Here is a 14,866-nt window from a genome sequence, read left to right on the forward strand (position 1 = left end):
TGCCTGCTGTCTGGTACCGTTGCCCCACCTCTGGTTTACTGACCCCTGCCTGCCTTGACCTGTCTATTGCCTGCCCCTGTTGAAATATTAAACCATTGTCAATTTGACACATCTGGGTCTACCTTGATTCCCGATAGACATTGCTTTGAGAGGTAGTGTGGAACTCAGTAGTGAGTGTTGCAACCAAGGACAGATGATTTTTACCTACTCCAAGCTTCAGGACTCAACAGTCCCATTCTGTGAGCTTGTGTGGCCTACCACTTTGCAGCTGAGCCATTGCTGTTCCTAGACGGTTCCACCTCGCAATAACAACACTTACATTTGACCCAAGAAGCTCTAGCAGTGCAGACATTTGACAAACTGACTTGTTGGAATGGTGGCATCCTATGACGTTGCCATGTTGAAAGTCACTGAGCTCTTCATTAAGGCCATTCTACTGCCAATGTTTGTTAATGGAGATTGCATGGCTGTGTGCTCGATTTTAACACACCTGTCAACAATGAGTGTGCCTGAAATAGCCGAATCCACTAATTTGACGGGGTGTCCACATACTTTTGTGTATGTATGTATATGGGTGAATTTTCAAACTAGTTTTCATTGGGAAGGCAGATATAACGTTATCAAAATCAATCACTTTTGCATGTGAAAACACAGAATCGTACTGATTACTACATGTGCTTAATCTAGCCCACTTTTGTTTTGAGACGATTTTACCCTGGGCTTTGAACGGGGCACCTGGTTCACGCCCAGATTCTAAACCGAATGTAATCACCTTTTACCCGGGCAAACTCCTCCGTGGTAACCCGGTCTAGATAATCGAATTCCCTCAAGGACAGTCTCGATGAGGAGGAGCGTAACTGGGGTTGTCACAGCGTGTTTCCGGTAAAACCAGGCCGAGAGAGACTACAATAATCTATGTAGCTAGCTAGCTACTGAAAATAAAGAACCGTATAGAAAGAGTTGTCGACTTTGTTCGACAACGTCTCAAATTTGCTAAACCTTTACAAATAGATATCGACTGGTCGTCGGGAAAAGAGGCGGCTGTAGCACGGCAATGGAAGCTGAGTTTGGGGGAATCGATGAACCCGGGAGTTGGAACGCCATTTACCAGGTAATGTTAGGTTCGGCTTGGAAAATCAAGGTGGATTTGAAGTTGCGAGTTCTGTTTGAGTAGGCTAGATTTGAACATTGTGCCTACAACTACTTATTACACCTGTCTCGTGGTTATAAAGTATTATTTCTGGTTTATTGGGTACCAATTTTGATATAGCTAGCTAGGCTACCCTGTTCCGATTTTGTTGTAGTTAACGTACCAACTTCCACGGCGCTGTCGGATGTGTGAAGTCTTATAGAAAACCTCAGTTTCGAATGATACATTTGTAACATCAGTAGGCTATAGCGACGGTTGTTATATTTGTAACGTTCACCTGCACGTGTTAGATGCATTGTAGCAGATTAGTGTTGTCACATTGACACTGTCATTGATAGCTAAATGCGGACAGATTCCACCCTACTTGTTCCATGCCACAATTCAGACATAATCATGCATGTTACTAGAAAAAGGGGCAAACCACAATTGCATTCACATTTGATTAACGATCTATTTAACACACACTATTAGACTACTCTGGATTACAGACAAGGCCTGAAGGTGGCTGTGACCAGATGTGTCATATCTGCGTTTGAGGTGATGGTGGACAATTATTTAGTGTCAGCATAATTTGTCAATCTGCGGACAAATGTGGTTCAGGAAAATATCATTGACTGTATATTTACTGTAGATATCCCAAGTATCCTGTTACTGTGTTGTAAAGAAAGACCCTACTTTTAGGACATGGTATGTGCACCTCCAGAAACAATGGATAAGCACAACATAAGTCTGCACCATAGTACATTCTCCTTAAGACTCTGTTAGGGTTGAAACTGGTTGTAATAGACTGAGCACCATTGGGAGAATACCAGTGAGCAAACAACCATTTGCCTCCCAAAACAAATACAACTCAAGTTAAGAAATGTAAGTAAATGTATTGTTTTGCTCACAGGAAATCCGTCAGCAATCAAGTGAGCTGCCCTGCAAACTTGCTAAATTACCTGAAAACAAAACTCGGAATCGCTACAGAGATGTCAGCCCATGTAAGTTTTGTGATTTTGATGCCATCTAGTTCAGGGATGGGCAACTTTGATGGGGTGAGGTCCACAAAAAGAGACAATTTAGCAATTTTACAGATTATTTCCTGCAATTCTATACATTTTACCATAGGCTGGAGAGAAATGCTTTCTGAAAGTATTGACACCCCTTTTTGGTTTACTACTTGAATTTTAAATTGATACATTTTTTATTGTCACTGGCCTACATACACAATACCCCATGTCACCTCTTTAAGGAATACCTAGGATAGGATAAAGTAATCCTTCTCACCCCCCTTAAAAGATTTAGATGCACTATTGTAAAGTGGCTGTTCCACTGTATGTCATAAGGTGAACGCACCAATTTGTAAGTCGCTCTGGATAAGAGCGTCTGCTAAATGACTTAAATGTAAATGTAAATGTCAAAGTGGAATTATGTTCATAATGAATAGCTGAAATGTCAACAAGTATTCATCCCTTTGTTATGGCAAGCCTAAATAAGTAGAGGAGTACAAATGTGCTTAATAAGTTGCATGGACTCACCCTGTGTGCAATAAGTGTTTAACATGATTTTTGAATGACTACCTCATCTCTGTATCCCACACATACTTATTTGTAAGGTCCCTCAGTTGAGCATTGAATTTCTAAAACCGATTCGGCCACAAATTCCAGGGAGCTTTTCCAATGCCTCGCAAAGAAGGACGTCTTTTGGTAGATGGGTAAAAAGAAGAAACTGAATATCCATTTGAGCATGGTGAAGTTATAAATTGCACTTTGGATGATGTATCAATACACCCAGTCACTACAAAGATGGACGTCCTTCCTAACTCCGTTACCAGGCCAATGGTGATTTTAAAAAGTTTAGTTTATTGGCTGTCCTAGGAGAAATCTGAGGATGGATTAACATTAATTGCTCCACAATACTAACCTCATTGACAGTGAAAAGGAAAACAGTACAGAATAAAAATATTCAAAATCATGCATCCTGTTTGCAATAAGGCACTAAAGTAATACTGCGAAAAAATTACTTTATCCTTAACACAAAACATTGAGTACCTCTTCATATCTTCAAGAAAGGGGGTGGCTGCATCAATTTGTGTATGCTTGTCTTCAGCAAGGACTGGGGAGGCAAAATCCTAGAGGAAAACCTGGTTTTCTGCTTTCTGACAGCCACTTAAAGACATTCACCTTTTTAGCAGGACAATAACCTAAAACAAGGCCAAATATACTAAACATTAGGAACACCTTCCTAATATTGAGTAGCACCCCCACTCCAGCCTTAATTTGTCGTGGCATGGACTCTACAAGGTGTCAAGCACAGGGATGTTGACTTCAATGCTTCCCACAGTTGGCAAGTTGGCTGGATGTCCTGGTGGACCATTTTTGATACACACAGGAAATGGTTGAGCGTTATACAAAACACAGAGGTGCAGTTCTTGACACAAACTGGTATGCCTGGCACATACTACCATAGCCCATTCGAAGGTACTTACATTTTTTGTCTTGCTCATTTACCCTCTGAGACCCACAATCCATGTCTCAAGGCTTAAAAATCCTTTAACCTGTCTCCTCCCCATCATCCACACTGATTGAAGTGGATTGAAAAATGACATCAATAAGGGATCATAGCTTTCACTTGATCTGTCTGTCATGGAAAGAGCAGGTGTTCTTAATGTATTGTATACTCGGTGTACACTATTAGTTGCTTACAAAGATGACGTTGAATGTGGCCTAGTTAGATTTTCAAGCCAATATAAGTCAAAACTATGACAAGACTTAAATGTCTGTCTAGCAATAATCAACAACCACCTTGACAGAGTCTGAAGAATTTTTAAATGATTCAGAAAGTATTGTACACTCCAGGTGTGCAAAGCTCTGACTTACACAGAAAGATTGAGCTGTAATCGCTGCCAAAGGTGTGTTGACTCACAGGGGGAAAACTTATGTAATCAAAATATATTAGTGTTTTATTTTAAACAAATGTTAGAATCTTTCTTCCACAGAGTATTTTGTGTGGATCGATGACAAAAAAAACCATTTTAATCCCATTTTGTAACAACTACATGTGGGAAAAATAAAGGTATGAATATGATGTCTGTGAGTGACAAATCTATAGGGACCCCACGGTTGGTAATTCGACCATGATTACTACAAGTTTAGATAGCTGGCCGCTCTACGAATTTACCAATTAAAAAATAATATATAAATAATGCTAGCTTCTGATGCACAACCAAATTTCAAAACATCCCTTAGTTTTTTCTACTATTCTAACTCACAACAATAAGTTGAGACCCCGACTGAGTTCCCCCAATTTTGGGGGGGGAGGGAAATTAATCCGTTGGCCTACAAAAGGGGCTCTAGTTAGACTGAGCTGCTGCAATTCCTCGGTCTAGGTATACAGAAGCATAAGATAAGATGACAAATTTACAATAACAGGCTCAAACATTGGCTATAGTTGACACTCTATGCAGGATAGCCTTTCTTGTATTTGGGTGCTACATACTGTGACTGAACCTGTGTTAAGCTGTAGTCTAAAACATCTCATGTATGGCAACGGATGGATCTTTCAAGGTCCGATGCCTCACAAGTAGTTAAACAGTTCAAGCTTTTACAGTTGTCATGTCTTTTTTTAGTCTTCCGTCATGTTAACTAGACACAGAAAAGCTGTTGTGGTTTCCTCTTTACACAGAGATGCAAAAAGTTCACCTAAACCCTATGGGACAGATTGGTCACATGTCAACTAGTGTGTCAATATTTTTTGTTTCCTGATTTGATGTGAAGTGAACATCAGACATTCAAAATACTTGAAGTATTTACTTTAGTACCATTCCAGCTCTCTTGATTTAGATGAGGAGAAATGGCCTAGATAGTATTTCCTGTTTAGTTGAGTGGATTAGAATAGAAGAGAAGAAATAAACACTGCTGTGTTTGTCAGATTGACCCTGTTGGATGCACTGTACAGCTGCACCAAAGTTCTTGTGTTTAGAGATGAAATCCTAAGTCCCTTGGGATATTGCAAAGTTGAAAGTGTTTTCTTTTCATCAGCCTTCTTTCATTCTCTGCAGTTGACCACAGCAGAATCCGCCTGCAACTGGGTACGAACGACTACATTAACGCAAGCCTAATTTCTGTAGAAGAGGCACGGAGAAGCTACATTCTTACTCAGGTTTGTACTTTGGTTTTTGTACTCTGGCTAAGAAGGGAGTATTGGGAATAAATTGTCTAGATGTCAAGCAATTACAGCAATTTTACTACGTTCAGAATGTCAGTTGCACAAGGGCATCTCCGATATAAAAATGTTTTAAATCCTATCCTGGAAATGTTTTATTACATTTATTATTATCACATTGATTATTTTTTTAAACTTTTTAGGGATAGGGGACAGTATTTGGAAGTTTGGATGAATGAGGTGCCCAAAGTAAACTGCCTGTTACTCAGGCCCAGAAGCTAAGATATGCATATAATTGGTAGTATTGGATAGAAAACACTCTAAAGTTTCCAAAATGGTTAAAATAATGTTTGTCTATAACAGAACTGATGTAGCAAAAAACCCAAGGAGAAACAGTCAAGGTTTTTTTTTGTGTGTGTGTGTGTGTGGAGGTGACACCATTTAAAATGCATAGTGTGCTTTCGCCATAAAGCTTCTTTTTTTTTTTTAAAATCTGACGAAGTGGCTGGATTAACAAGAAGTTAAGCTTTTAAACGATCTAAGATACTTGTATTTTAATGAATGTTTAATATTACACATTTTGTATTTTGAATTTTGCGCTCTGCAATTTCACCGGATGTTGGCCAGGTGGTACGCTAGTGTCCCACCTAGCCCAAAGCGGTTTAAAAATGCACACCCACTGAGGTTTCATTTTAAGTTTTCAGAACCCTGACTTTTTCCACGTTTTGTTACAGCTCTCTTCTAAAATGGCTAAAATATTTTTTCCCACTCATCAGTCTACACCCAATAATGACAAAGTGAAAACAGGTTTTTAGACATTTTTGCAAATGTATAAAACATAAACAGATGCCATATTTACGTAAGTATTCAGACCCTTTGCTATGAGACTCGAAATTGAGCTCAGGTGCATCCGGTTTCCATTGAGCATCCTTGAAATGTTTCTACAACTTGATTGGAGTCCACCTGTGGTAAATTCAATTGATTGGACATGATTTGGGAAGACCCACACACCTGTCTATATAAGGTCCCACAGTTGACAGTGCATGTCAGAGCAAAAGCCAAGCCATGAGGTCGAGGGGAATTGTCCGTAGAGCTCAGAGACAAGATTGTGTCGAGGCACAGATCTGGGGAAGGGTACCAAAAAATGTGCAGCATTGAAGGTCCCCAAGAACACAGTGGCCTCCATCATTCTTAAATGGAAGAAGTTTGAAACCACCAAGACTCTTCCTAGAGCTGGCAGCCTGGCCAAATTGAGCAATTGGGGGAGAAGGGTCTTGGTCAGGGAGGTGACCAAGAACCCAATGTTCACTCTGAAGACCTCTGGAGTTCCCAGCTGACCTGACAGAGTTTGAGTGGATCTGCAAGGAGGAATGGGAGAAACTCTCCAAATACAGGTGTGCCAAGCTTGTAGCGTCATACCCAAGAAGACTCGAGGCTGTAGTCGCTGCCAAAGGGGCTTCAACATAGTACTGAGTAAAGAGTCTGAAAATGTATGTGATATTTCAGGTGATGTTATTTATTTTTGTAAAAATGATTTTAATACATTTGCAAACATTTTATAAAAAACAGTTTTTGCTTTGTCATTATGGGTTATTGTGTGTTGATTGAGAGGAATAAATAATATATACATTTTAGAATGAGGCTGTAACTCAACAAAATGTGGAACAAGTCAAGGGGTCTGAACACTTTCCGACTGCACTGTATATATTAATTTTATTTTAAACTGACATGTTCCTAAGACTAGTGTAGCCTGCCTGTCACATGCATTTACAGTGGGTGTGTTTTTAACTGCCTGATAGATGTAAAAAAAAACAAAAAAAATGGATAAGATGCTAAACATTACCTCTTCCTCCAAAGGGGCCCCTTCCAAACACATGTGGTCACTTCTGGGAGATGGTGTGGGAGCAGAGGACCATGGGAGTGGTGATGCTGAACCGTGTCATAGAGAAAGGATCTGTGAGTATTACCATAATTAGTAGTATTTAAAAAAAAATATATATATATAATTATACGAGCTCCCTTTAACCACTATGGACCTCCAGTTGCAAAGTACTGCTCTGTTTTTGGTATAACAGGGGCTTGTTCACCCAAAATATCAATATTGTACTTATTCAATGTAAACATCCCAGTAAAATGTATGCAGTTATGACATTTCTGACTATTTTTCAGGTGAAGTGTGCCCAGTACTGGCCGCCTAGAGAGGTGAGGGAGGCGGTTTTTGAAGACACAAATTTCAAGCTAACGCTTGTTTCAGAAGACATCAAATCCTACTACACTGTCCGTCAGCTGGAGCTAGAAAATCTGTCGGTAAGATTCCTCTTCGTTCATTGTGTAATCTTCTCTTACCATCCTATTATAATCTTAAATTAGGTACCAAGGCATAAAATGTACACTTCCTGGTACAGTGCCCTATTTACTGATCTACACTATATATACAGAAGTATGTGAACACACTATCAAATTAGTGGATTCAGCTATTTCATCCTCACCCGTTGCTGACAGGTGTATAAAATCTAGCACACAGCCATGCAATCTACGTAGATAAACATTGGCAGTAGAATGGCTTTACTGAAGTGCTGTGGCTTTCAACATGGTACTGTCATAGTATGTCAGCTTTCCAAGTCAGTTTGTCAAATTTCTGCCCTGCTAGAGCTGCCCTGTCAACTGTAAGTGCTGTTATTTTGAGGTGTAAACGTTTAGGAGCAACAACTGCTCAGCTGCAAAGTGGTCGGATACAAGCTCACAGAATGGGACCGCCGAGTGCTGAAGCCCGTAAAATCGTCTGTCCTCAGTTAAAACGCTCACTACCGAGTTCCAAACTGCCTCTAGAAGCAACGTCAGCGCAAGAACTGATCGTCTGGAGCTTCATGAAATGGATTTCCATGGCCGAGCAGTCGCACACAAGCATAAGATAACCATGCGCAATGCCAAGCGTCAGCTGGAGTGGCGTAAATCTGGCTGCCATTGGACTCTGGAGAAGTGGAAACACATTCTCTGTAGTGATGAATAACTCCCCATCTGGCAGTCCGATGGACAAATCTGGGTTTAGCGGATGCCAGGAGAACGCTACCTGCCCAGTGCCAACTGAAGTTTGGTAGAGGAACAATGGTCTGGGGCTGTTTTACATGGTTTGGACTAGGCCCCTTAGTTCCAGTGAAGGGAGATCTTCAAGCTACAGCATACAATGACATTCTAGATGGTTCTGTGCTTCCAACTTTGGGGCAACAGTTTGGGGGAAGGCCCTTTCCTGTTTCAGCATGACCATGCACAAGGCGAGGTCCATACAGAAATGTTTTGTTGATCGGACCTCAACCCCCTCGAACACCTTTGGGATGAATTGGAATGCCAACTGTGAGCCAGGCTTAATCGCCCAACATCAGTGCCCCACCTCATTAATGCTCTTGTGGCTGAATGGACGCAAGTCCCTGCAGCAATGTTCCAACATCTAGTGGAAAGCCTTCCCAGAAGTGGAGGCTGCTGTCGCCACAAACGGGGGACCAACTCTATATGACTGCCCATGATTTTGAAATGAGACGTTCGAAGCACATACTTTTGATCATGTAGTTTATATATATATATATATATATATATATATATATATATATTTTTAACCTTTTATTTTACTAGGCAAGTCGGTTAAGAACAAATTCTTATTTTCAATGACGGCCTAGGAACAGTGGGTTAACTGCCTTAAGTGACAATTCCCGAGAAGCCGGTGTTTGGAGGATATATTGGCATGGGTGTTTGTCTCGGGTCGGCAAACCATGCCAATATATCCTCCAAACACCGGCTACGGGTTACCACCATATTCATATAATTTGACATTTTCATGACATTCTATTTTGATGAATTTATTCATCCTATTTCATCCTTCCACAAGATATAGTCCTGAAACAAATCGTTTAGGTTGCCAGAGATGCGACGCAGACGTTTAATCTTTCGTTCGTTCTAAATGTTCCGCTGCCATGCTGGCCGGCAGCGTACTTATTCTTGGCCATGTTCTGTTCTAATCTCCACCCGGCACAGCCAGAAGAGGACTGGCCACCCCTCATAGCCTGGTTCCTCTCTAGGTTTCTTCCTAGGTTTTGGCCTTTTTAGGGAGTTTTTCCTAGCCACCGTGCTTCTACACCTGCATTGCTTGCTGTTTGGGGTTTTAGGCTGGGTTTCAAATCTTTGCATTTGGTTTTCAACTGCAAAGATTTGTATAAACCTGGCTGTCTCTGACATTTGAAACATTGACATTTAATCTCCAGCTGTCCCTTAGTAATGAACGTGTCGGGATGTCAATAGAAAAACCAGTCAAACAAAACAAAATGCAGCTAGTTTGCAGTCTTTCCAGCTTCAGTTTGAGATTGCGTGAATCTGCATTTTTATGGATATACAAAGAAACGGGAGTTAATGTTTAGATGCTTTTTACAGTAGATCGAGTTTATAAATTGCCTGTCAGGGTTGATGAGACAGTGGATTGAACAGTGAATAGGCATTTCAATGTCATAAGCTTTGCCGGTGGTAACCAGTAAGCATCCAGGATTAGACCCACCTGTTGTATAAATACCCACATTCATTGTAAGAGGACTGTATTTGTTTATTATCATTACTATCAGCAGAGATCCAGGCTATTCCTAGAAATCCTCCACACTGCTTTGAAGCAGCTTCGGTGGGTGTTTGATATCCTTCTACAAGCAACTGAACTCAGGACTATCATGTTCCAAAGTAATTTATAACATGATTCTTTGACTCTTGTCTGAGATTCCTATAAAGATTTTCTTGACTTATGTTCATACTACTAGTGGTGGTGGTGGCAATACAGTAATTGATATCTCTGCTCTATTTTATACTTAGTGGGTTAATTTGTCCCCCTTCTACAGACTCGGGAAACTAGAGAGCTCCTACATTTTCACTACACCACCTGGCCTGACTTTGGTGTGCCCGAATCTCCAGCCTCCTTCCTTAACTTCCTGTTCAAGGTGCGGGAGTCTGGGTGCCTCAACTCTGACCAGGGGCCTGTGGTGGTGCACTGCAGCGCAGGCATCGGACGCTCGGGAACCTTCTGTCTTGTCGACACTTGCCTGTTACTGGTCAGTACTGCACTGGGAATCTCATTCGAAATGTAAAACTTTATTCCTCCCACAAGCCAAAATTATGCAAATGTGGTATTGAGTTGTGCAGACACTCATTTCCAATGGCTTTATGAAGAATCATGACTTCATGTCAAGTAATTGTCAGTTTACCCAATGAAACTTGCTGTGAAATATCTGTTTGCAGATGTCCATGCGCAAGGATCCGTCATCTGTGCACATTCGTGACGTACTGCTGGAGATGCGACGATATCGGATGGGCCTGATTCAAACACCTGACCAACTCAGATTTTCCTACCTCGCTGTTATTGAAGGTGCCAGGTGCATCATGGGAGATGCATCATTGCAGGTAAGTTGAATCCATCTTTTAGTTGCTGCCATGAACCAAAGTGCTATAGTAGGTCATGCAAGCACATACAAATTGGGCCTCGGGTGTCTGTAAAATGTGTTTGCCTTTTTGTATATATTTTCAGGAACTGGTTAGCCACAAAGTTCTTATACTTGTCCTCTAATGAATAATTTAAAGTAGGCCAATTGGGTGTTTTTATTTGGGAAGCTCGAACTAGATACAGATGTCTCTCATGTATGGAGAAAGGTCATATCTTCTCTGTAAAGCCTATTAATGTTTAAATAATACCCACATCAATCCATAAATGTTTAAGGAGTCGTGGAAAGAGCTCTCCAACGAAGAGGACGTTCCTCCAGAGTTCACACCTCCCCTGCCCCGCCCCCGTCCTCCAGGTCTATCTGTCAACGGCACGGTTGAACCCATCTCATTTTTTCCTGAGATTGTTGTTGCGCAGAACGATTCCCACACTCGCAGGTAAATAAGACCCGCTCAATTCGATTTTTAGCAGTATAGACTTCATACATGCAATATTCAGTGTCACTCTTCATCCTTCTACCTCTGGAATATCTCTCCCATTGCAGTGCCCCACCAGAGACTGAACTGCGATGGAGGGGCAGTGGTGAAGGTGCTACCGCCCAGTCGCAGTCTTCCACTGTATCCAGTGATCAACCTGATGGCCAGGCGGGAAGCAAAGAACCAGCTCCCAAAGCTCCTACGAAACCCCACCGGCTGCATGAGCCAGAAAAACAGCAGGGGCTGAACCAGGACCAGGCAGCTGAGCAGGCAGCAGGAGATGATAGCCCTGAGGCTCTAGGGGCCTGGAACCCCCTGCTGGCCAATGTTTGCCTCTGCACTGCCCTGGCCCTGGGTGCTTATGTCTGTTACCGGGCCTGTTTCCACTGATCTCCTCTACCCTCCTCCCTCTCTTGCTCCTCCCTTTCTCTTGTCTGTTTTTTTTTTTTGCAGGGTGAATTAGGCTGGCCAGCCGGCCCTCTCTGCCTATGGTTTTACTCTGCTGGCTGGGCAAGTGGATTGTTTGGACTTCAGAGAATCGATTGATTCAGACTCACTCGTTTTCTTTACAAATGCGGAGCAGGGGTGTGGGGGGGAAGGGACTGCCTCTTTTTCCTCGTCACTCACCATAGCTTTCATATGAACTGTCAGTTTGGACGCTCAGGGTCTCAATTTTCAGGTATCACATCCCAAATACAGGTGTTGATTTTCAAAACAAATGAGTAAACAAATGTTTCCGTCTAACCGTCAGTAAATTAAGGTGTTTGTTCCTGTGTTCTGTGAGCTGAATAGTCTACTAGTAGTCTACCCTACCGGGACACACGCACCTTCTATTCAGTTACCAAATAACACGCAAATGTGTTATTCTGTTTCAGCCTTTGCAAAAAAATGTCCGTTGGCTATTCACCTTTCTCTCCCAAATAGTCCTTTCCTTTGCAGTTCTTTACAATTGTTCTGGAGGAGTTACAGTGCTTGGTTTGTGGCAACCCTGCAGTGCCAACGTAATGAATTGCTGCAGAGATGTTAGTGAAAAGAAAAGACAAACTTGAGATGATGGGGCAGTAATATACCCAGGAGTAAGCTAAGTGGTGGCCACCATCCGAGGGAGACACTGCACTCCTCTCCTTCCACTGGATGAGGGGTGCATTCAGTGGGTTATTTACAGGCCATAGGAGAGCTCCCTACCACTTCCCTGTTTAGGGTCTTTTGGCTAAAGCTACAGGAGGCACACACTGTATGTGTGTGCGCAAGTGTTAAGTGTTATCTGGGCTTTCTACTGATGCATGATTTCCATCTGCTGTCTTAGTGGGAAACATCACAAGCTAATAATAAGTTATATTTTAAATATATTCTAGATTGTTTCCTGGTTCTTGACCCTGACCCCCACCACGTATTAATTTCAAACTTTACATTTAAACAGGAGTGTCTAGTTGATGATGTGCTTTGAATGGAAGTGCTGCACGCTGTTCTTTTTTTTTGCATAGTTTGAGGTGTTGCGTTCACATTTTAGCCCGTTTTCAAAAAATTTACAAATGTCATATTTTTATGTATTTTGGCTAAAGTCTGCTATAAAGGAGTCTCCAATGATTTTGCAACATTTGTTTAACCCATTAGATATACAGTTTTATTCAGGGATGGTGACTTCTAGCAGTCCCCACTTTGGATGAACAATGCAGAGGCTTTTTCATACTAAGGAAACAAACTGGGTGAAATGCATCAGGTGAGCATTGCATCTGAACACAGGAGGTTGCATTAAAATGCCAGCTCAGCATACTGTATGGAGATACAGGCAGCAGCTAACCCTCCTCTCCCTTAGCTAGCAATACAAATACCATCAGCCTTTATTTTCCCAGCCTCTGAAACATAAAACCCATTCTGCCTGTCTGGACAGGGAGCCTGCGATCTCAAACCAACTTACAAACACCAGCACAGGGATTAAAACACTGTAATGATGATCAGTTATGGCCTGGGCTGTCAGTTTTAGTTAACTTTTTTTCCACAAAGATGTCCTGCACTTGTGAATTAACACGTTTTTCATGAGATTAGTTCAGCTACTAGCATTCAGTTTACCTTAGTGACTCAAAAAGAACTATGTATATCCTGAGTCAAATGGCTGTACCTTTTCTCTGGAATGTATGATGTCCTACCCATGGACATGCCCTCTTGATACTTTAAAAAAGTTATTTAGATCAGATTTTAGTCTGCTGACTTTTTAAAAAATGCATTTACAAGTAATGATGAACTCACAGTACCTACCTGGGCAGCTTTGTGTTTGCCCAGATGTTCCTGTTTTTCTGTACTTATGCTCACCAACCTTTTGTTTTTTATTATTTACATCCATTGTATTCCTTTTTTTAAATAAAAACAAATCTGCTGATTTTTGTTCTGCTTTTTGGATCTGAGTCATGTTTTAAGATTTTATTTTCATACAGAATTATAAACAAAGGCTGTGGTAATAGTCATGTCAGATTTTGTTTTTGACCTGAAGATCCATGACGTCATGATTTGTCCTCATATTTTTCCGAGTTCCCAGTTTTCTTGAACGCACCATCAATCTTTTGTATGAGACTGAATGATCATATTTGTCACTAATGAAAATAGCATTACAATAGTTGGTTTCAAGACAACTGAACTCGGAAAAATAAAAGGTCAAATTATGACGTCAGTGATCTTCAGGTCACTAAATCGTAGCTGGAATTCAGGTTTGGATGACCGTTACAAATTATTTTCCACATTCAGAGCTGTTTTTTCCGAGTTCCCAGTTGTTTTGAACGTGGCAAATGTCCCACCTCAAAATGGTAATTGAAGCTAGGCTCAGCCATGCCAGTCATACAAAGGGAGCAGATTGCGTGTAACATCTTCTGTGCATATCAGACATCGCTGAGCTGATGCTTCTCCCATTAAGACGCCGATGGAACCCTCTGTACCCTAGACGTTAATTAAACAGCTGAATCCGTAGCATATGAAGTGTCCAGCGTATGACCTGTTGCATGACATTTGTGAACTAATTCTGACTTTAAACTGATCATGTATTTGTCTCATGCTTCGTAAAGAACTGATGTAGATATAAAATAGGGTACATAGCCAATCTGTCTGCAGTGGCCGTACATAATTTACTGAGGTGCCGGTGCAGCCTCCACAGAAGTCAGTCAAGAAATGTAGTTTTTTTTTTTATACATGACCTCCCGCCCTCACCTACTGTCAACCAATCATGTCATTGCGGAGCTATATGGAGATCTCGGCATTGTTACGAAATTTGAGAGGCGCACGGCAATGCAGTATGGAGTTTGAGTTGGCCTCTGCAGACTCCGCGATTGCGTCACATCCGCGATACGAAGCCTCTGATTACATTTTCAGATCAAGCGTAAATAGGCTTTAACAGTGAAACGCTGGCCGCTGCAGACTCCGCGATTGCGTCACATCCGTGATACGAAGCCTCTGATTACATTTTCAGATCAAGCGTAAATTGGCTTTAACAGTGAAACGCTTACTTGTGGGTCATTTTCTAGCAATGCAGAATTAAAGAACTTGACAATGTAAAGCTGACCTGACATAATATATTCCATTTTCATTGACAAAGAAATGTTCTAATTTTATCTGTATTATTTCACCGTGATGAACTTGGTAGGC

General features: G+C 41.4%; 1 protein-coding gene across 1 annotated transcript; it reads left to right on the forward strand.

The window, feature by feature from the left end:
• The first annotated feature begins 855 nt into the window (after positions 1–855).
• Positions 856–13,613, forward strand: LOC115132372 (tyrosine-protein phosphatase non-receptor type 1-like). The gene is made up of 9 exons (XM_029664962.2): positions 856–1,111; positions 2,043–2,133; positions 5,193–5,293; positions 7,154–7,252; positions 7,466–7,603; positions 10,165–10,374; positions 10,562–10,723; positions 11,037–11,197; positions 11,305–13,613. The coding sequence occupies exons 1-9, from the start codon at positions 1,055–1,057 to the stop codon at positions 11,624–11,626; spliced, it is 1,341 nt and encodes a 446-aa protein (XP_029520822.1). The 5' UTR covers positions 856–1,054; the 3' UTR covers positions 11,627–13,613.
• The last annotated feature ends 1,253 nt before the right edge of the window (positions 13,614–14,866 follow it).

Source organism: Oncorhynchus nerka, linkage group LG7, assembly GCF_034236695.1.
Source record: "Oncorhynchus nerka isolate Pitt River linkage group LG7, Oner_Uvic_2.0, whole genome shotgun sequence".
Lineage (NCBI taxonomy): Eukaryota > Metazoa > Chordata > Actinopteri > Salmoniformes > Salmonidae > Oncorhynchus > Oncorhynchus nerka.